Raw genomic sequence first — 23,748 nt, 5'->3', positions numbered from 1 at the left:
AGGGATGAAGGGGGAGACGAGGGATGGAGAGAGAGGCGAGGGATGGAGAGAGAGAGAGGGATGAGGAGAAAGAGATGGATGGAGAGAGGGAGGGAGGGAGGGATGCAGAGAGAGACGAAGGATGGATGTGAGGGACGAGAGAGAGATGCGAGGGATGGAGAGAGAGGCGAGAGATGGGATGGAGAGAGAGGCGAGGGATGGGGAGAGGCGAGGGATGGAGGGATGTCGGGAGGGAGAGGCGAGGGATGGAGGGAGAGGTGAGGGATGGAGGGAGAGGCGAGGGATGGAATGGAGAGAGAGGTGAGGGATGGGGGAGAGGCGAGGGATGGAGGGAGGGAGAGGCGAGGGATGGAGGGAGAGGCGGGGGATGGAGGGAGAGGTGAGGGATGGAGGGAGAGGCGAGGGATGGAGGGAGAGGCGGGGGATGGAGGGAGAGGCGAGGGTTGGAGGGAGAGGCGAGGGATGGAATGGAGAGAGAGGTGAGGGATGGGGGAGAGGCGAGGGATGGAGGGAGAGGCGAGGGATGGAGGGAGAGGCGAGGGATGGAGGGAGAGGCGGGGGATGGAGGGAGAGGCGGGGGATGGAGAGAGAGAGGGATGAGGAGAAAGAGATGAATGGAGAGAGGGAGGGAGGGAGGGATGGAGAGAGAGACGAAGGATGGATGTGAGGGATGAGAGAGAGATGCGAGGGATGGAGAGAGGCGAGAGATGGGATGGAGAGAGAGGCGAGGGATGGGGGAGAGGCGAGGGATGGAATGGAGAGAGAGGTGAGGGATGGGGGAGAGGCGAGGGATGGAGGGATGGAGGGAGGGAGAGGCGAGGGATGGAGGGAGAGGTGAGGGATGGAGGGAGAGGCGAGGGATGGAATGGAGAGAGAGGTGAGGGATGGGGAGAGGCGAGGGATGGAGGGATGGAGGGAGGGAGAGGCGAGGGATGGAGGGAGAGGCGGGGGGATGGAGGGAGAGGTGAGGGATGGAGGGAGAGGCGAGGGATGGAGGGAGAGGCGAGGGATGGAATGGAGAGAGAGGTGATGGATGGGGAGAGGCGAGGGATGGAGGGAGGAGGTGGGGGATGGAGGGAGAGGCGGGGGATGGAGGGAGAGGTGAGGGATGGAGGGAGGGAGAGGCGAGGGATGGAGGGAGAGGCGGGGGATGGAGGGAGGGAGAGGCGAGGGATGGAGGGAGAGGCGGGGATGGAGGGAGAGGCGAGGGATGGGCGAGGGATGGAGGAGAGAGCGAGGGATGGGGAGAGGCGAGGATGGAGGGATGGAGGAGGAGGCGAGGGATGGAGGGAGAGGCGAGGGATGGAGGAGGGGTGAGGGATGGAGGGAGAGGCGAGGAGGATGGAGGGAGGAGAGGCGAGGGATGGAGGGAGAGGCGGGGGATGGAGGGAGAGGCGAGGGATGGAGGGAGAGGCGAGGGATGGAGGGAGAGGCGAGGGATGGAGGAGAGGGAGGGATGGGGGAGGCGAGGATGGAGGGAGACGAGATGGAGGGAGAGGTGGGGATGGAGGGAGAGGCGGGGATGGAGGGAGAGGCGAGGGATGGAGGGAGGAGAGGCGAGGGATGGAGGGAGAGGCGGGGATGGAGGGAGGGAGAGGCGAGGGATGGAGGGAGAGGCGGGGATGGAGGGAGAGGCGAGGGATGGAGGGAGAGGCGAGGGATGGAGGAGAGGCGGGGGATGGAGGGAGAGGCGGGGGATGGAGGGAGAGGCGAGGGATGGAGGGAGAGGCGGGGATGGAGGGAGAGGCGAGGGATGGAGGGAGAGGCGGGGGATGGAGGGAGAGGCGGGGATGGAGGGAGAGGCGAGGGATGGAGGGAGAGGCGGGGATGGAGAGAGAGGCGAGGGATGGAGGGAGAGGCGGGGGATGGAGGGAGAGGCGGGGGATGGAGGGAGAGGCGGGAGGGAGAGGCGAGGGATGGAGGGAGAGGCGAGGGAGGGAGGGATGTCGGGAGGGAGAGGCAATGAAGGGAGGGAGAGGCGAGGGAGGGAGAGAAGGATAGATCCCGGAGAGAGGGATAGATTGGTGGATGCATATTCATGTTATGCCTCCACCAATGAAAAGTTATCAACTAGTGTTTCAGGCGAGTTCAGTGTTTCACTCTATATCTGTAAATATATATCTATACCTATATATCTATCTGTCTATATCTATATATATCTATATATATATATAGTGTTTCAGGCGAGTTCAGTGTTACACTCTATATCTGTAAATATATATCTATACCTATATATCTATCTGTCTATATCTATATATATCTCTATATATATCTGTGTGTGTGTATATATAGTGTTACATCACTGTATTTCTGTATATACAGTGCATTCGGGAAAGTATTCAGTCCCCTTGACTGTTTCCACATTTTGTTACTTTACAGCCTTATTCTAAAATGGATTAAATAATAAAATGTACTTATCAATCTACACACAATACATGACTGGGCATGATTTGGAAAGGCACAAATCTGTCTATATAAGGTCCCACAGTTGACAGTGCATGTCAGAGTAAAAACCAAGCCATGAGGTCGAAGGAATTGTCCGTAGAGCTCTGAGACAGGATTGTGTCGAGGTACAGATCTGGGGAAGGGTACCAAAACATTTCTGCAGCATTGAAGGTCCCCAAGAACACAGTGGCCTCCATCATTGTTAAATGGAAGAAGTTTGGAACCACCAAGACTCTTCCTAGAGCTGGCCGCCCAGCCGAACTGAGCAATCAGGGGACAAGGGCCTTGGTCAGGGACGTGACCAAGAACCCTATGGTCACTTTGACAGAGCTTTAAAGTTTCTGTGTAGATGGGAGAACCTTCCAGAAGGACAACCATCTCTGCAGCGCTCCACCAGTCAGGCCTTTATGGTAGTGGCCAGACGGAAGCCACTCCTCAGTAAAAGGCATATGACAGACTGCTTGGAGTTTGTCAAAAGGCACCTAAAGACTCTCAGACCACGAGAAACAAGATTCTCTGGTGTGATGAAACCAAGATTGAACTCTTCTGACCCACTGGGAATGTGATGATAGAAATAAAAGCTGAAATAAATCATTCTCTCTACTATTATTCTGACATTTCACATTCTTAAAATAAAGTGGTGATCCTAACTGACCTAAGACAAGGAATTTTTACTAGGATTAAATGTCAGTAATTGTGAAAAACTGAGTTTAAATGTATTTGGCTAAGGTGTATGTAAACTTCCGACTTCAAATGTATATACAGTTGAAGTCGGAAGTTTACATACACTTTGTTGGAGTCATTAAAACTTGTTTTTCAACCACTCCACAAATTTCTTGTTAACAAACTATAGTTTTGGCAAGTCGGTTAGGACATCTACTTTGTGCATGACACAAGTAATTTTTCCAACAATTGTTTACAGACAGCTTATTTCACTTATAATTCACTGTATCACAATTCCAGTGGGTCAGAAGTTTACATACACTAAGTTCACTGTGCCTTTAAACAGCTTGGAAAATTCCAGAAAATGATGTTATGGCTTTAGAAGCTTCTGATAGGCTAATTGACATCATTTGAGTCAATTGGAGGTGTACCTGTGGATGTATTTCAAGGCCTACCTTCAAACTCAGTGCCTCTTTGCTTGACATCATGGGAAAATCAAAAGAAATCAGCCAAGACCTCAGAAAAAAAATTGTAGACCTCCACAAGTCTGGTTCATCCTTGGGAGCAATTTCCAAATGCCTGAAGGAACCACATTCATCTGTACAAACAAAAGTACGCAAGTATAAACACCATGGGACCACGCAGCCGTCAAACCGCTCAGGAAGGAGACGCGTTCTGTCTCCTAGAGATGAATGTACTTTGGTGCGAAAAGTGCAAGTTAATCCCAGAACAACAGCAAAGGACCTTGTGAAGATGCTGGAGGAAACAGGTACAAAAGTATCTACATCTACAGTAAAACGAGTCCTATATCGACACAACCTGAAAGGCCGCTCAGCAAGGAAGAAGCCACTGCTCCAAAACCGCCATAAAAAAGCCAGACTACGGTTTGCAACTGCACATTGGGACAAAGATCGTACTTTTTGGAGAAATATCCTCTGGTCTGATGAAACAAACAAAAAAATGTTTGGCCATAATGACCATCGTTATGTTTGGAGGAAAAAGGGGGAGGCTTGCAAGCCGAAGAACACCATCCCAACCGTGAAGCACGGGGGTGGCAGCATCATGTTGTGGGGGTGTTTTGCAGCAGGAGGGACTGGTGCACTTCACAAAATAGATGGCATCATGAGGCAGGAAAATGATGTGGATATATTGAAGCAACATCTCAAGACATCAGTCAGGAAGTTGAAGCTTGGTCGCAAATGGGTCTTCCAAATGGACAATGACCCCAAGCATACTTCCAAAGTTGTGGCAAAATGGCTTAAGGACAACAAAGTCAAGGTATTGGAGTGGCCATCACAAAGCCCTGACCTCAATCTTATCGAAAATTTGTGGGCAGAACTGAAAAAGCGCTTGCGAGCAAGGAGGCCTACAAACCTGACTCAGTTACACCAGCTCTGTCAGGAGGAATGGTCCAAAATTCACCCAACTTATTGTGGGAAGCTTGTGGAAGTCTTCCCAAAACATTTTACCCAAGTTAAACAATTTAATGGCAATGCTACCAAATACTAATTGAGTGTATGTAAACTTCTGACCCACTGGGAATGTGATGAAAGAAATAAAAGCTGAAATAAATCATTCTCTCTACTATTATTATTCTGACAAGTCACATTCTTAAAATAAAGTGGTGATCCTAACTGACCTAAGACAGGGAATTTTTACTAGGATTAAATGTCAGGAATTGTGAAAAACTGAGTTTAAATGTATTTGGCTAAGGTGTATGTAAACTTCCGACTTCAACTGTGTGTGTGTGTGTGTGTGTGTGTGTGTGTGTGTGTGTGTGTGTGTTTACATCACTGTATATCTGTGCTTTATGAGAAAAGTTAGAATAAGACAAGATCAGTTGAGATAGTACTATGATAGTTAAGATAGTACTACGATAGTTAAGATAGTACTACGATTGTTAAGATAGTACTACGATAGTTAAGATAGTACTACGATTGTTAAGATAGTACTACGATTGTCAAGATAGTACTACGATAGTTAAGATAGTACTACGATTGTCAAGATCAGTTAAGATAGTACTACGATAGTTAAGATAGTACTACGATAGTTAAGATAGTACTACGATGGTCAAGATCAGTTAAGATAGTACTACGATTGTTAAGATCAGTTAAGATAGTACTACGATAGTTAAGATAGTACTACGATAGTTAAGATAGTATTAAGATAGTACTACGATAGTCAAGATAAGATTAAGATAGTACTACGATAGTCAAGATAAGTACTACGATAGTTAAGATAGTACTACGATAGTTAAGATAGTATTAAGATAGTACTACGATAGTCAAGATAGTATTAAGATAGTACTACGATAGTCAAGATAAGATTAAGATAGTACTACGATAGTCAAGATAAGTACTACGATAGTTAAGATCAGTTAAAATGGACAGTGAAAACACCACAATAACAATATAAACAACAACACCTACCTGTATCCATGCAGACAGGGCAGCAGTCCCCAGTGGGAGTGTAGGGGTAGTGACACCGTAGGTGGGGACAAACGATCTCGTCACAGACCACCTCCCCTCCACTACACAGACAGGTGACACACTGCTTGGGGGACCAGACAGCTTTGTCAAACATGGTGATTCCCTGGAACACACACTGGCCCTTTTTACCTGGATGGAGAGACGGGGGGGGGCAAGGCAGAGGGGTTGATATCGTAGTACAAACGCATACATACATTCTGTGATCAGATATCAAATGATTGTGCCTGGAGTTTTTCCTAATTTCAAATCAAATGTATTTGTATAGCCCTTCTTACATCAGCTGATATCAAAAAGTGCTGTACAGAAACCCAGCCTAAAACCCCCCAAACAGCAAGCAATGCAGGTGTAGAAGCAAGTACTATACAGTACTGTAGTGTACTATACTGTACTATAGTGTACTATACAGTACTGTAGTGTACTATACTATACTATAGTGTACTATACAGTACTGTAGTGTACTATACTATAGTGTACTATACAGTACTGTAGTGTACTATACTGTACTATAGTGTACTATACAGTACTGTAGTGTACTATACTGTACTATAGTGTACTATACAGTACTGTAGTGTACTATACTATACTATACTATAGTGTACTATACAGTACTGTAGTGTACTATACTGTACTATAGTGTACTATACAGTACTGTAGTGTACTATACTGTACTATAATGCAATGCAGGTGTAGAAGCTTTATATAGTTGCAGCCTCACCTGGTCAAGGAGTCAGAAAAAAACGAATTGACTTATACTGTTATCTAATACAACAGGGTTTCTCAACTGGCAGCCTGTGGGGAGATCTGTTTATTTACTTCCGGAGCGAAAAACAAAGTGTAAGAAATATATACTGAACAAAAATATAAATGCAAAATGCAACAATTTCAAAGATTTTACTGAGTTACAGTTCATATAAGGAAATCAGTCAATTGAAATAAATTCATTAGGCCCTAATCTATGGATTTTAACATGACTGGGAATACAGATATGTGTCTGTCTGGTCACAGATACCTTAAAAGGAAAAAGTAGGGGTGTGGATCAGAAAACCAGTCAGTATCTGGTGTGACCACCATTTGCCTCATGCAGCGCTACACATCTCCTTCACATAGAGCTGATCAGGCTGTTGATTGTGGCCCTTGGAATGTTGTCCCACTCCTCTTCAATGGCTGTGCAAAGTTGCTGGATATTGGAGGGAACTGGATCCAGCTGTCGTACATGTCGATCCAGAGCATCCCAAACATGCTCAATGGGTAACATGTATGAACTAGGACATTTTCAGCCTCCAGGAATTGTGTACAGATCCTTGTTGCATGGGGCCGTGCATTATCATGCTGAAACATGAGGTGATGGTGGTGGATGAAGGGCACGACAATGGGCCTCAGGATCTCGTAACGGTATCTCTGCATTCAAATTTTCATCAAAAAAATGCAATTGTGTTCGTTGTCTGTAGCTTATGCCTACCCATACCATAACCCCACCGCCACCATGGGGCACTCTGTTCACAATATCAACATTGAGTTTGCCAAAAGGCACCTAAAGACTCTCAGACCATGAGAAACAAGATTCTCTGATCTGATGAAACCAAGATTGAACTCTTTGGCCTGAATACCAAGCGTCATGTCTGGAGGAAACCTGGCACCATCCCTACGGTGAAGCATGGTGGTGGCAGCATCATGCTGTGGGGATGTTTTTCAGCGGCAGGGACTGGGAGACTAGTCAGGATCGAGGCAAAGATGAACGGAGCAAAGTACAGAAACATCCTTGATGAAAACCTGCTCCAGAGGACTCATGACCTCAGACTGGGACGAAGGATCACCTTCTAACAGGACAACAACCTTAAGCACACAGCCAAGACAACGCAGGAGTGGCTTCAGGACAAGTCTCTGAATGTCCTTGAGTGGCCCAGCCAGAGCCCAGACTTGTACCTGATCAAACATCTTTGGAGAGACCTGAAAATAGCTGTGCAGCAACGCTCCCCATCCAACCTGCCGGAGCTTGAGAGGATCTGCAGAGAAGAATTGGGAAAATCTCCACAAATACAGGTGTACCAAGCTTGTAGCGTCATACCCAAGAAGACTCAAGGCTGTAATCGCTGCCAAAGGTGCTTCAACAAAGTACTGAGTAAAGGGTCTGAATACTAATGAAAATGTAATATTTCAGTTATTTATTTGTAAAACATTTGCAAATGTTTCTAAAAACCTGTTTTTGTTTTGTCAATGTGGGGTATTGTGTGTAGATTGATGAGGGGAAAAAATATTTTATCCATTTTAGAATAAGGTTGTAACGTAACAAAATGTGGAAAAAGTCAAGGGGTCTGAATACTTTCTGAATGCACTGCACCTTGGAGTTGCTTACCAAGGTGACATTTAATGTTCCCGAGTGGCCTAGCTATCGTTTTCACTTAAATCGGCTTGAAAATCTATGTCTAGCAATGATCAACAACCAACTTTACAGAGCTTGAAGAGTTTTTAAAAGAATAATGTGCAAATATTGTACAATCCAGGTTTGCAAAGATCTTAGAGACTTACCCAGAAAGACTCACAGCTCTTAGAGACTTACCCAGAAAGACTCACAGCTCTTAGAGACTTACCCAGAAAGACTCACAGCTCTTAGAGACTTACCCAGAAAGACTCACAGCTCTTAGAGACTTACCCAGAAAGACTCACAGCTCTTAGAGACTTAGCCAGAAAGACTCACAGCTGTCATCGCTGCCAAAGGTGATTCTAACATATATTGACTCAGGTGTAAATACTTATGTAAATGTTCTGTATTTCATTTTCAATAAATTAGCAAACATTTATAAAAACATGTTTTCAGTTTGTCATTTGGGGGTTTTATAAATAAGCATCAACCAGTGGGTCTTGCGACGGGTAAACAGAGATGACCAGTTTACAGAGGAGTATAGAGTGCAGTGATGTGTCCTATGAGGAGCATTGGTAGCACATCTGATGGCCGAATGGTAAAGAACATCTAGCCGCTCGAGAGCACCCTTACCTGCCGATCTACAGTGGGGGAAAAAAGTATTTGATCCCCTGCTGATTTTGTATGTTTGACAAAGAAATTATCAGTCTATAATTTTAATGGTAGGTTTATTTGAACAGTGAGAGACAGAATAACAACAAAAATATCCAGAAAAACGCATGTCAAAAATGTTATAAATTGATTTGCATTTTAATGAGGGAAATAAGTATTTGACCCCTTCTCAATCAGAAAGATTTCTGGCTCCCAGGTGTCTTTTATACAGGTAACGAGCTGAGATTAGGAGCACACTCTTAATAAAGGGAGTGCTCCTAACCGCAGCTTGTTACCTGTAAAAAAGACACCTGTCCACAGAAGCAATCAATCAATCAGATTCCAAACTCTCCACCATGGCCAAGACCAAAGAGCTCTCCAAGGATGTCAGGGACAAGATTGTAGACCTACACAAGGCTGGAATGGGCTACAAGACCATCGCCAAGCAGCTTGGTGAGAAGGTGACAACATTTGGTGCGATTATTTGCAAATGGAAGAAACACAAAAGAACTGTCAATATCCCTCGGCCTGGGGCTCCATGCAAGATCTCACCTCGTGGAGTTGCAATGATCATGAGAACGGTGAGGAATCAGCCCAGAACTACACGGGAGGATCTTGTCAATGATCTCAAGGCAGCTGGGACCATAGTCACCAAGAAAACAATTGGTAACACACTACGCCGTGAAGGACTGAAATTCTGCAGCGCCCGCAAGGTCCCCCTGCTCAAGAATACATATACATGCCCGTCTGAAGATTGCCAATGAACATCTGAATTATTCAGAGGACAACTGGTGAAAGTGTTGTGGTCAGATGAGACCAAAATGGAGCTCTTTGGCATCAACTCAACTCGCCGTGTTTGGAGGAGGAGGAGGAATGCTGCCTATGACCCCAAGAACACCATCTCCACCGTCAAACATGGAGGTGGAAACATTATGCTTTGGGGGTGTTTTTCTGCTAAGGTGACAGGACAACTTCACCGCATCAAAGGGACGATGGACGGGGCCATGTACCGTCAAATCTTGGGTGAGAACCTCCTTCCCTCAGCCAGGGCATTGAAAATGGGTCGTGGATGGGTATTCCAGCATGACAATGACCCAAAACACACGGCCAAGGCAAAAAAGGAGTAGCTCAAGAAGAAGCACATTAAGGTCCTGGAGTGGCCTAGCCAGTCTCCAGACCTTAATCCCATAGAAAATCTGTGGAGGGAGCTGAAGGTTCGAGTTGCCAAACGTCAGCCTCGAAACCTTAATGACTTGGAGAAGATCTGCAAAGAGGAGTGGGACAAAATCCCTCCTGAGATGTGTGCAAACCTGGTGGCAAACTACAAGAAACGTCTGACCTCTGTGATTGCCAACAAGGGTTTTGCCACCAAGTACAAAGTCATGTTTTGCAAAGGGGTCAAATACTTATTTCCCTCATTAAAATGCAAATCATTTTATAACATTTTTGACATGCGTTTTTCTGGATTTTTTTGTTGTTATTCTGTCTCTCACTGTTCAAATAAGCCTACCATTAAAATTATAGACTGATCATTTCTTTGTAAGTGGGCAAACATACAAAATCAGCAGGGGATCAAATACTTTTTTCCCCCACTGTATAAATTATGTGTCCGTAATCTAGCATGGGTAGGATGGTCATCTGAATCAGGGTTAAATCAAAACAAAGTGTATTTGTCACATTCGCCGAATACAACAGGTGTAGTAGACCTCACAGTGAAATACTGAATACAACAGGTGTAGTAGACCTTACAGTGAAATGCTGAATACAACAGGTGTAGTAGACCTCACAGTGAAATGCTGAATACAACAGGTGTAGTAGACCTACGTGATGTGTGACCTTACAGTGAAATGCTGAATACAACAGGTGTAGTAGACCTTACAGTGAAATGCTGAATACAACAGGTGTAGTAGACCTCACAGTGAAATGCTGAATACAACAGGTGTAGTAGACCTCACAGTGAAATGCTGAATACAACAGGTGTAGTAGACCTTACAGTGAAATGCTGAATACAACAGCTGTAGTAGACCTTACAGTGAAATGCTGAATACAACAGGTGTAGACCTTACAGTGAAATGCTGAATACAACAGGTGTAGACCTTACAGTGAAATGCTTACTTACAGGCTCTAACCAATAGTGCAAAAAAGGTTAGTATGGCAGCTGGGGTGAAAGAGGAGCGATTACAATAGAGGAAACTAAGTCTAAATTTAACTTCAGCCTGCAGCTTTGATATGTGCTGAGAGAAGGACAGTGTACCATCTAGCCATACTCCCAAGTACTTGTACGAGGTGACCACCTCAAGCTGTAAACCCTCAGAGGTAGTAATCACACCTGTGGGGAGAGGGGCATTCTTCTTACCAAACCACATGACCTTTGTTTTGGAGGTGTTCAGAACAAGGTTAAGGGCAGAGAAAGCTTGTTGAACACTAAGAAAGCTTAGTTGTAGAGCGTTTAACACAAAATCCAGGGAGGGGCCAGCTGAGTATAAGACTGTATCATCTGCATATAAATGGATGAGGGAGCTTCCTACTGCCTGAGAAGAACGTGATGCATTCTCTACTAAGCTAGTACAGTACATTGTTCTCTGTTGTTGAAGACATCTGCTGCCTGATTCAGTTCAGTAAATGTACACCAACCGTAATCAAACTGCTTCATTCATTGTTTGATTATATAGAAAATAAAAAGACTGTGAGCGTAAGTCTGTGTGCGTAACATCAACAAACATCTGGCACAGCAGAGAGGGAGGCGTGGTGGTGGACTAACCTGGGATAACATTGTAGTTTGACTGTCTCTCGTCAACACTCTTGTACGACTCAATGAAAAGAGGCCCTCTGTCTCCTCCTGCGTTGTGTGGAAGACTCCCCAGCCTCGACCCTCCGTCTCCTCCTGCGTTGGCTGGAAGACTCCCCAGCCTCGACCCTCCGTCTCCTCCTGCGTTGTGTGGAAGAATCCCCAGCCTCGACCCTCCGTCTCCTCCTGCGTTGTGTGGAAGAATCCCCAGCCTCGACCCTCCGTCTCCTCCTGCGTTGTGTGGAAGAATCCCCAGCCTCGACCCTCCGTCTCCTCCTGCGTTGTGTGGAAGAATCCCCAGCCTCGACCCTCCGTCTCCTCCTGCGTTGTGTGGAAGACTCCCCAGCCTCGTCAGATCCAGGGGGGGTTTTGATCTCTGATTGTCCCTGTTCCCCCTGGCTCTACCTTTCCCGGACCCTCCTGCCTTCCTCCTCTTTCCCCGTCCTAGTCCTACTCCCTGGGGCTGGTTGTGCTCTGCGCTCCCTGGCCCTCTCCTCCTCCCATTGCCCTGGCCAGCCAGCCCTCTTTGGTCCTGGGCCTCAGCTCCAACCACCTCCAGATACAGGTAGGCCAGGAGAGACAGAGAGAGGAGAACCCAGCGCTCCATAGCAGAACAAGAGTCTGTGTGTTAAACTGGAACAAGACAAAGAGGGCTTTAGATGCTGGTAAAGCCCTTGATATAGAGAGCCGTGAGACACTACGTCCAAAATGGCACCCTATATAGTGCACTACTTTTGACCTGGGTCTCTATATAACATGTAGCAGGGCCCTGGTCAAAAGTAGTGCACTATATTGGGAATAGGGTGCTATGTAGGATACGGACATAATATGTAGTTTCTACATGTTGTAGGGTAATAATAACAAGCCTCTGGTCTATAGTCCGAGACAGACAGTAGACAGATTAGGCCAGGCACAAACCTCTCTCTCTCTCTCACCAGGGCTGTAATTCTGTAATGCTTACCTTTCAGAGCTTTGTGAAGAGACTCCTTTAAATATGTGATGCAGCACATTTAGGATTTAGACTGAATGTGTTAAGTGTGTTGATTGACAATGACGATGGGCAGGTTCACCTAGACTAACAGCTGTTAATACAGGATCTACATCCATCCCGTCACCCAGACAGCAGCTGTTAATACAGGATCTACATCCATCCTGTCACCCAGACTAGCAGCTGTTAATACAGGATCTACATCCATCCCGTCACCTAGACAGCAGCTGTTAATACAGGATCTACATCCATCCTGTCACCTAGACTAACAGCTGTTAATACAGGATCTACATCCATCCCGTCACCCAGACAACAGCTGTTAATACAGGATCTACATCCATCCCGTCACCCAGACAACAGCTGTTAATACAGGATCTACATCCATCCTGTCACCTAGACAACAGCTGTTAATACAGGATCTACATCCATCCCGTCACCTAGACAACAGCTGTTAATACAGGATCTACATCATTTTAGTCATTTAGCAGACGCTCTTATCCAGAGCAACTTACAGTAGTGAATGCATACATTTCATACAATTTCATTTTTTTTTTCTGTGCTGGCCCCCCGTGGGAATCGAACCCACAACCCTGGTGTTGCAAACACCATGCTCTACCAACTGAGCTACAGGGAAGGCTACATCCATCCCGTCACCTAGACAACAGCTGTTAATACAGGATATTTTGAAAACATCTGCTATAGAAAACAGTATTTCTTGAACAATCAGTGTACAGTATGGGTTCAGCTGATTCACTTGAGAGGAGAATCAGACCTGTTGAGGATCGGTCTTTAAGGCAGAGGAGAATCAGACCTGTTGAGGATCGGTCTTTAAGGCAGAGGAGAATCAGACCTGTTGAGGATCGGTCTTTAAGGCAGAGGAGAATCAGACCTGTTGAGGATCGGTCTTTAAGGCAGAGGAGAATCAGACCTGTTGAGGATCGGTCTTTAAGGCAGAGGAGAATCAGACCTGTTGAGGATCGGTCTTTAAGGCAGAGGAGAATCAGACCTGTTGAGGATCGGTCTTTAAGGCAGAGGAGAATCAGACCTGTTGAGGATCGGTCTTTAAGGCAGAGGAGAATCAGACCTGTTGAGGATCGGTCTTTAAGGCAGAGGAGAATCAGACCTGTTGAGGATCGGTCTTTAAGGCAGAGGAGAATCAGACCTGTTGAGGATCGGTCTTTAAGGCAGAGGAGAATCAGACCTGTTGAGGATCGGTCTTTAAGGCAGAGGAGAATCAGACCTGTTGAGGATCGGTCTTTAAGGCAGAGGAGAATCAGACCTGTTGAGGATCGGTCTTTAAGGCAGAGGAGAATCAGACCTGTTGAGGATCGGTCTTTAAGGCAGAGGAGAATCAGACCTGTTGAGGATCGGTCTTTAAGGCAGAGGAGAATCAGACCTGTTGAGGATCGGTCTTTAAGGCAGAGGAGAATCAGACCTGTTGAGGATCGGTCTTTAAGGCAGAGGAGAATCAGACCTGTTGAGGATCGGTCTTTAAGGCAGAGGAGAATCAGACCTGTTGAGGATCGGTCTTTAAGGCAGAGGAGAATCAGACCTGTTGAGGATCGGTCTTTAAGGCAGAGGAGAATCAGACCTGTTGAGGATCGGTCTTTAAGGCAGAGGAGAATCAGACCTGTTGAGGATCGGTCTTTAAGGCAGAGGAGAATCAGACCTGTTGAGGATCGGTCTTTAAGGCAGAGGAGAATCAGACCTGTTGAGGATCGGTCTTTAAGGCAGAGGAGAATCAGACCTGTTGAGGATCGGTCTTTAAGGCAGAGGAGAATCAGACCTGTTGAGGATCGGTCTTTAAGGCAGAGGAGAATCAGACCTGTTGAGGATCGGTCTTTAAGGCAGAGGAGAATCAGACCTGTTGAGGATCGGTCTTTAAGGCAGAGGAGAATCAGACCTGTTGAGGATCGGTCTTTAAGGCAGAGGAGAATCAGACCTGTTTAGGATCGGTCTTTAAGGCAGAGGAGAATCAGACCTGTTGAGGATCGGTCTTTAAGGCAGAGGAGAATCAGACCTGTTGAGGATTGGTCTTTAAGGCAGAGGAGAATCAGACCTGTTGAGGATCGGTCTTTAAGGCAGAGGAGAATCAGACCTGTTGAGGATCGGTCTTTAAGGCAGAGGAGAATCAGACCTGTTGAGGATCGGTCTTTAAGGCAGAGGAGAATCAGACCTGTTGATGATCGGTCTTTAAGGCAGAGGAGAATCAGACCTGTTGAGGATCGGTCTTTAAGGCAGAGGAGAATCAGACCTGTTGAGGATCGGTCTTTAAGGCAGAGGAGAATCAGACCTGTTGAGGATTGGTCTTTAAGGCAGAGGAGAATCAGACCTGTTTAGGATTGGTCTTTAAGGCAGAGGAGAATCAGACCTGTTGAGGATTGGTCTTTAAGGCAGAGGAGAATCAGACCTGTTGAGGATCGGTCTTTAAGGCAGAGGAGAATCAGACCTGTTGAGGATCGGTCTTTAAGGCAGAGGAGAATCAGACCTGTTGAGGATCGGTCTTTAAGGCAGAGGAGAATCAGACCTGTTGAGGATCGGTCTTTAAGGCAGAGGAGAATCAGACCTGTTGAGGATCGGTCTTTAAGGCAGAGGAGAATCAGGCTTGTTTAGGATTGGTCTTTATTTCCTCCAGACAGACAGGTAGGAACCTAGTTTATATTGTAAACATATTCTGTAATATCTCAACTTTTTCCTACTAGCTACTCTTCCTGGGGTTTATTATGGATCCCCATTAGTTCCTGTCAAGGCAGCAGCTACTCTTCCTGGGGTTTATTATGGATCCCCATTAGTTCCTGTCAAGGCAGCAGCTACTCTTCCTGGGGACTTTTATGGATCCCCATTAGTTCCTGTCAAGGCAGCAGCTACTCTTCCTGGGGTTTATTATGGATCCCCATTCATTCCTGTCAAGGCAGCAGCTACTCTTCCTGGGGTTTATTATGGATCCCCGTTAGTTCCTGTCAAGGCAGCAGCTACACTTCCTGGGGTTTATTATGGATCCCCATTCATTCCTGTCAAGGCAGCAGCTACTCTTCCTGGGGTTTATTATGGATCCCAATTAGATCCTGTCAAGGCAGCAGCTACTCTTCCTGGGGTTTATTATGGATCCCCATTAGTTCCTGCCAAGGCAGCAGCTACTCTTCCTGGGGTTTATTATGGATCCCCATTAGTTCCTGTCAAGGCAGCAGCTACTCTTCCTGGGGTTTATTATGGATCCCCATTAGTTCCTGCCAAGGCAGCAGCTACTCTTCCTGGGGTTTATTATGGATCCCCATTAGTTCCTGTCAAGGCAGCAGCTACTCTTCCTGGGGTTTATTATGGATCCCCATTAGTTCCTGCCAAGGCAGCAGCTACTCTTCCTGGGGTTTATTATGGATCCCCATTAGTTCCTGCCAAGGTTCCATGTAGTCATGGCTCTATGATCCATGTAGTGATGTTCCACATACACATATTTAGCAGATGTTATTGCTCACATCCACATATTTAGCAGATGTTATTGGTCACATGGTTAGCAGATGTTATTGTGGGTGTAGCAAAATGGGTGTAGCAAAATGCTACACCCACAATAACATGTAAAGGGAATAGGGTGCACTATAAAGGGAATAGAGTGCACTATAAAGGGAATAAGGGAATAGTGTGCCATTTGGGAAGCAGCCTCAGCAGTCAGTCATAAACCGGCCCTGGAACTGAAGAATTAAAACCCTCCTTCCTTCCACTCAGAGGAGAAGAAAAGGAGAGGGGGGAAGAGAAGTAGAGGGGGAGAGAAGGAGAGGGGAAGAGAAGGAGAGGGGGGAGAGAAGGAGAGGGGGAAGAGGGGGAGAGAAGGGGGAGAGGGGAAGAGAAGGAGAGGGGAGAGGGGGGAGAAGGAGAGGGGGGGAGAGAAGGAGAGGGGGAGAGAAGGGAGGGCGGAGAGAAGGAGAGGGGGAAGAGAGGGGAAGAAGGAGGGGGAGAGAAGGAGAGGGGGAAGAGAAGGAGAGGGAGGGGGAGGAGAGGGGAAAGAAAAGAGTGGAAAACATTGTGATTAACGTGACCCTCTGGATGACTAGGCTCACATGGAGAAACTCTATACAAACAGAAGAGGGAGGGAGGGAGGGAGGGAGGGAGGGAGGGAGGGAGGGAGGGAGGGAGGGAGGGAGGGAGGGAGGGAGGGAGGGAGGGAGGGAGAAGAGGGAGGGAGGGAGGGAGGGAGAAAAAGGGGGGGGAAGAGGGAGGGAGGGAGAGTTTACTAAACTAAAAATAATCTCCAGGAGAGGATGAGACTGAATGAAACCATTTTTAGACTAGTAATGAAGTCGACACAGTTTGGCTGTGTAGTTTTCAGTCTGTTTCCAAGCTGTCAGGTAACCATCTTAACCAAAGCTTTTAATAGTAGGGTGTTTTCACGTCTTACTGAACAGTTGGATAGGATTTAGTGCTGACAGTTTGGACTAGGAATGCATTTGTTGACATAAAAAGTGGGCAGAGGAAATGAAGATCCCAGATGAACGATTAGCTTCTAACAAAAAATAAACAACACGTGAGCACTAACAAGCTGTTTTACTAACATGGCAGTAAAAAATACTTTGACTGGACATGAATACAGTCCAGGAATCATCAGGCTACCCCTCCCTCCCAACCACAGAACACCTCCCTCACTGACCAAATCAAACTCAAACACATTGAATGGCTAGCTATAATAAAAGCAGAACAAGTAGTGAGACAACCCAGTATACATTACCAACGTGCTGCAGGTTATCTGTCTGTCTGTCTGTCTGTCTGTCTGTTGCAATGCCAAGTTATTTCCTCCCTCTCCCAACAAACCAGCTGTAAGGACAGTGTACTCTCCTCTGCGGGCTCTGAGCTGCCGAGGAGATAAATGTTTTAAACAGACAGAGAGACGAGCCTGTTATGCTCCTCTCAGAGAAGCCTGGGAACGCCAAGCCTTGTCTAACAGAAGACATGTTTAGAAGTCTGAAAAGCTGAAAGCATCAGAGACAGAGAAGGTCACTTAAAAGACTAGAAAATACACGAAAACAGATTTGAGAGAGAGGTCATTTTCTCTTGTAATTACTAGCCAAGTTAACACAAGGGTGGTGTTTGGTACACTACTCTGCAACAACAAAGGTGTAGCTTTACCCCTATAGCTTGTCACTAACCAGTCTACAGACTGCACCGTCACTAATCAGTCTACAGACTGCACCGTCACTAATCAGTCTGCAGACTGCACCGCCACTAACCAGTCTACAGACTGCACCGCCACTAACCAGTCTACAGACTGCACCGTCACTAACCAGTCTGCAGACTGCACCGTCACTAACCAGTCTGCAGACTGCACCGCCACTAATCAGTCTACAGACTGCACCGCCACTAATCAGTCTGCAGACTGCACCGTCACTAATCAGTCTACAGACTGCACCGTCACTAACCAGTCTGCAGACTGCACCGTCACTAACCAGTCTGCAGACTGCACCGCCACTAACCAGTCTACAGACTGCACCGTCACTAACCAGTCTGCAGACTGCACCGCCACTAACCAGTCTGCAGACTGCACCGTCACTAACCAGTCTACAGACTGCACCGCCACTAACCAGTCTGCAGACTGCACCGTCACTAACCAGTCTACAGACTGCACCATAACTAACCAGTCTGCAGACTGCACCGTCACTAACCAGTCTGCAGACTGCACCGTCACTAACCAGTCTGCAGACTGCACCGCCACTAACCAGTCTACAGACTGCACCGCCACTAACCAGTCTACAGACTGCACCGCCACTAACCAGTCTGCAGACTGCACCGCCACTAACCAGTCTACAGACTGCACCATAACTAACCAGTCTGCAGACTGCACCGTCACTAACCAGTCTGCAGACTGCACCGTCACTAACCAGTCTGCAGACTGCACCGCCACTAACCAGTCTACAGACTGCACCGCCACTAACCAGTCTACAGACTGCACCGCCACTAACCAGTCTGCAGACTGCACCGCCACTAACCAGTCTACAGACTGCACCGTCACTAACCAGTCTGCAGACTGCACCGTCACTAACCAGTCTGCAGACTGCACCGTCACTAACCAGTCTGCAGACTGCACCGTCACTAATCAGTCTGCAGACTGCACCGTCACTAACCAGTCTGCAGACTGCACCGCCACTAACCAGTCTACAGACTGCACCGCCACCAACCAGTCTACAGACTGCACCGTCACTAACCAGTCTGCAGACTGCACCGCCACTAACCAGTCTACAGACTGCACCGCCACTAACCAGTCTACAGACTGCACCGTCACTAACCAGTCTGCAGACTGCACCGTCACTAACCAGTCTGCAGACTGCACCGCCACTAACCAGTCTGCAGACTGCACCGCCACTAACCAGTCTGCAGGCTGCACCGCCACTAACCAGTCTGCAGACTGCACCGTCACTAACCAGTCCAGTCTGCAGGCTGCACCGCCACTAACCAGTCTACAGACTGCACCGCCACTAACCAGTCTACAGACTGCACCGTCACTAATCAGTCTGCAGACTGCACCGTCACTAACCAGTCTGCAGACTGCACCGCCACTAACCAGTCTGCAGACTGCACCGCCACTAACCAGTCTGCAGGCTGCACCGCCACTAACCAGTCTGCAGACTGCACCGTCACTAACCAGTCCAGTCTGCAGGCTGCACCGCCACTAACCAGTCTACAGACTGCACCGCCACTAACCAGTCTGCAGGCTGCACCGCCACTAACCAGTCTGCAGACTGCACCGTCATTAACCAGTCCAGCCTGCAGGCTGCACCGCCACTAACCAGTCAGCAGACTGCACCGCCACTAACCAGTCTGCAGACTGCACCGCCACTAACCAGTCTACAGACTGCACCGCCACCAACCAGTCTGCAGACTGCACCGCCACTAACCAGTCTACAGACTGCACCGTCACTAACCAGTCTACAGACTGCACCGCCACTAACCAGTCTGCAGACTGCACCGCCACTAACCAGTCTACAGACTGCACCGCCACTAACCAGTCTACAGACTGCACCGCCACTAACCAGTCTGCAGACTGCACCGCCACTAACCAGTCTACAGACTGCACCGCCACCAACCAGTCTGCAGACTGCACCGCCACTAACCAGTCTGCAGACTGCACCGCCACTAACCAGTCTGCCCTGGTCTAAAGTAGTGCACTATATAGGGAATAGGTTCCTGGTCTAAAGTAGTGCACTATATAGGGAATAGGGCTCTGGTCTAAAGTAGTGTACTATATAGGGAATAGGGCTCTGGTCTAAAGTAGTACACTATATAGGGAATAGGGCCCTGGTCTAAAGTAGTGCACTATATAGGGAATAGGGTCCTGGTCTAAAGTAGTGCACTATATAGGGAATAGGGCCTTGGTCTAAAGTAGTGTACTATATAGGGAATAGGGCTCTGGTCTAAAGTAGTGTACTATATAGGGAATAGGGCTCTGGTCTCAAGTTGTGCACTATATAGGGAATAGGGCTCTGGTCTATAGTAGTGCACTATATAGGTAATAGGGCCCTGGTCTAAAGTAGTGCACTATATAGGGAATAGGGCTCTGGTCTATAGTAGTGCACTATATAGGGAATAGGGCTCTGGTCTAAAGTAGTGTACTATATAGGGAATAGGGTCCTGGTCTAAAGTAGTGCACTATATAGGGAATAGGGTGCCCTTTCAGACGCAGTTTTCAGCGTCCTTAGTGCCTGACGTGTCATGGAGAGATGGGAAAGAAAGCCTACTCTCTCCTGGTCTCTCCTGGTCTGTTTACTACAGCTATAGTTGCTAGTTTAGTGGTAGGAAGATATTTGTTACCCAATGAGAGTGATGTCCAGCCCCTTTCCTCTCATCCCTAGTGGGAGGATTGGAGGTTCATCTTTCTGACAACAGGGAAAGTACATTCCTCCTGTTGGAATGTACAGCTACCAATACTACTGCTGCTACTACTACTACTACTACTACTACTGCTGCTACTACTACTACTACTACTACTACTGCTGCTACTACTACTACTACTACTACTACTGCTGCTACTACTACTACTACCAGTACTGCTGCTACCACTACTACTACCAGTACTGCTGCTACCACTACTACTGCTGCTACTACTACTACTACCACCGCTACCACCGCTGCCACCACTACCACCACTACCACTGCTGCCGCCGCCACTACCACCACTACTACTACCACCGCTGCTACTACCACTACCACCAGTACTGCTGCCACCACCACTACCGCTGCTACTACTACTACCACCAGCACCGCTGCCACCACTACCACCGCTGCTACTACTACTACTACCACTACCACCGCTGCTACTACTACTACTACCACCGCTGCTACTACTACTACCACCAGTACCGCTGCCACCACTACCACCGCCGCTACCACTACCACTACTACTACCGCTGCCACCACCACTACCACTACCACCACCGCCACTACTACTACTACCACTGCTGCTACTACTACTACCACCAGCACCGCTGCCACCACCACTACTGCTGCTACCACTACTACTACTACTACCACTACCACTGCTGCTACCACTACTACCACCAGCACTACTACCACTACTACTACTACCACTCACTACCACCAGTACCGCTGCCACCACCACTACTGCTGCTACTACTACCACCAGTACTGCTGCCACCACCACTACTGCTGCTACTACTACTACTACCACCAGTACTGCTGATACCACTACTACCGCTGCTACTGCTGCCACCGCTACCACTGCTGCTACTACTGCCACTACCGCTGCTGCTACCACTACCACTACCACCACTGCTACTACCACTGCTGCTGCCACTACTACCACCGCTGCTGCTACTACCACCACCACCACTACTACTACTACTACTACCACTGCTGCCGCTACTACTGCAACTGCTACTGCTACTACTGCCACCACCACTACCACTACCACCGCTGCTACCACTACCACTACCACTGCTACTACCACTGCTGCTGCCACTACTACTACTACTGCTACTACTACTACCACTACTACCGCTGCCACCACCACCACTACTACCACCACTGCTACTACCACCGCTGCTGCTACCACCACTGCTGCTGCTGCCACCACCACCACCACTACCACTACTACTGCTACTACCACCGCCGCTGCCACTGCCACCACCACCACTACTACCACCACCACTACTACTACTACCGCTACTACTACCGCTGCTGCTACTACCACCACCACTGCTACTACTACCACTGACTACCACCACTGCTGCTGCTGCTACCACTCACCGCTGCTGCTACTACTACTGCTACTACAACTGCTACTGCTACTACTGCTACTACTACTACTACTACTACTGCTGCTACTACTACTACTACTGCTACTACTACTACTACTGCTACTACTACTGCTACTACTACTACTACTACTACTACTACTACTACTACTACTACTACTACTACTACTGCTACCACTACTACTGCTGCTACTACTACCACTACTACCAGTACGAGGAGCTCCACCTTTTCTCTTTGCAAATTACTGAGCCGACTGGCCCCTCCCCTTCCAAAAAAACAAGTAACACATGCAAATCGTGGTTTGTCCAAATATCCATGTATGAAAAACCCAAACACAGGAACCTCTGTTGCTCGTTATTCCACACGTACTATTCCTTCCCCACAGATTCTACGGTACCAGTTATGTTTACATAGATCTGTCCGTAACAGATTACCTGGAGTTGTTTCACTTCTGGATGCTGATTGGCTGAAAGCAGTTGGTATATCAGACATTATAAACTGGGTGGTTCGAGCCCTGAATTCTGATTGGCTGACAGCCGTGGTATATCAGACCGTATACCACGTGTATGACAAAACATTTGTTTTTACTGTTCTAATTATAATGGCAACCAGTTTATAATAGTCTTGTTTACTGGTGTAATTATAATGGTAACCAGTTTATAATAGTCTTGTTTACTGGTCTAATTATAATGGCAACCAGTTTATAATAGACTTGTTTACTGGTCTAATTATAACGGTAACCAGTTTATAATAGACTTCTTTACTGGTGTAATTATAATGGTAACCAGTTTATAATAGACTTGTTTACTGGTCTAATTATAATGGCAACCAGTTTATAATAGTCTTGTTTACTGGTGTAATTATAATGGTAACCAGTTTATAATAGACTTGTTTACTGGTGTAATTATAATGGCAACCAGTTTATAATAGTCTTGTTTACTGGTGTAATTATAATGGCAACCAGTTTATAATAGTCTTGTTTACTGGTGTAATTATAATGGTAACCAGTTTATAATAGACTTGTTTACTGGTCTAATTATAATGGTAACCAGTTTATAATAGTCTTGTTTACTGGTGTAATTATAATGGTAACCAGTTTATAATAGACTTGTTTACTGGTCTAATTATAATGGTAACCAGTTTATAATAGTCTTGTTTACTGGTGTAATTATAATGGTAACCAGTTTATAATAGACTTGTTTACTGGTGTAATTATAATGGTAACCAGTTTATAATAGACTTGTTTACTGGTGTAATTATAATGGTAACCAGTTTATAATAGACTTTGCATCGTTCATAAGAACAGCCTTTAGCTGAGATCAATTGGCCAAATAACACAAATCCTTGAGATGCCGTATTGCTCAATTATATGGTCTGGTATCTGGCCTTGACGATCTGAAATCTTAATGTTGGACCTCCTTTTACTGAATGAGATGAACTTAATGAATTGTATTTGAACGTTGATCTCACCGGTTTCTCTCTCTTCCTCTCTCTCTCTCTCTCTCCCCAGGAGAAGTATCCATGTGTGGTCAGTCTACCCGGAGGCTGCAGGGCAGAGATCATGCAGATCAAGTCACCCAAACTAGCCGGGTAATCTGTCACTATTATCTATAGCTAATCAGATAATCGAACAGTAACTGAATGCCTGGATGCCTATCAGATAATGTAGCCACTCTGATACCATACCTGTTATGTCTTGAAGAATAGGCCTAGTCAAATCAAATCAAATGTATTTATAAAGCCCTTCTTACATCAGCTGATATCTCAAAGTGCTGTACAGAAACCCAGCCTAAAACCCCCCAAACAGCAAGCAATGCAGGTGTAGAAGCACAGTGGCTAAGAAAAACTCCCTAGAAAGGCCAAAACCTAGGAAGAAACCAGGCTATGAGGGCCCTAGTCTTGATTGGCTGATACCAGTGTGTACGAGAGATCCACAGTGATGTTAACAGAGCTGTGATTGGATCCAGGTGTGCTTTGACTATCTACTGGAGCATTGAGGTGACCAGCGAGGGTAGTATCACACCCAAGATAGACCTCCTTACAAAGATGCCTGAGAAGGGTGAGACAACGTTTTAATAACATCCCGTCAACAATAATCTCTTACCTTTTT

General features: G+C 46.9%; 2 protein-coding genes across 2 annotated transcripts in view; one reads left to right on the top strand and one right to left on the bottom strand.

Moving 5' to 3' along the window:
* The window catches only part of ecm2 (extracellular matrix protein 2, female organ and adipocyte specific), a 33,139-nt gene extending 15,881 nt beyond the window's left edge, over positions 1 to 17,258 (bottom strand). The window contains exons 1-3 of the mRNA XM_045705643.1: positions 17,101 to 17,258; positions 11,369 to 12,028; positions 5,538 to 5,726 (exon numbers count right to left, since the gene is read on the bottom strand). Of these exons, the coding sequence (XP_045561599.1) occupies positions 5,538 to 5,726; positions 11,369 to 12,002 (823 nt within the window). The 5' untranslated portion in view covers positions 12,003 to 12,028; positions 17,101 to 17,258. The remainder of the gene's footprint in view (positions 1 to 5,537; positions 5,727 to 11,368; positions 12,029 to 17,100) is intronic.
* cenpp (centromere protein P) overlaps positions 1 to 23,748 on the top strand; it is a 185,194-nt gene that overhangs the window by 160,577 nt on the left and 869 nt on the right. The window contains exons 7-8 of the mRNA XM_014168394.2: positions 23,149 to 23,228; positions 23,606 to 23,697. Coding sequence (XP_014023869.2) covers positions 23,149 to 23,228; positions 23,606 to 23,697 — 172 coding nt within the window. The remainder of the gene's footprint in view (positions 1 to 23,148; positions 23,229 to 23,605; positions 23,698 to 23,748) is intronic.

This window comes from Salmo salar, chromosome ssa22, assembly GCF_905237065.1.
Source record: "Salmo salar chromosome ssa22, Ssal_v3.1, whole genome shotgun sequence".
Taxonomy (NCBI): Eukaryota; Metazoa; Chordata; class Actinopteri; order Salmoniformes; family Salmonidae; genus Salmo; species Salmo salar.
This window is presented reverse-complemented; position numbering and strand designations above follow the sequence as displayed.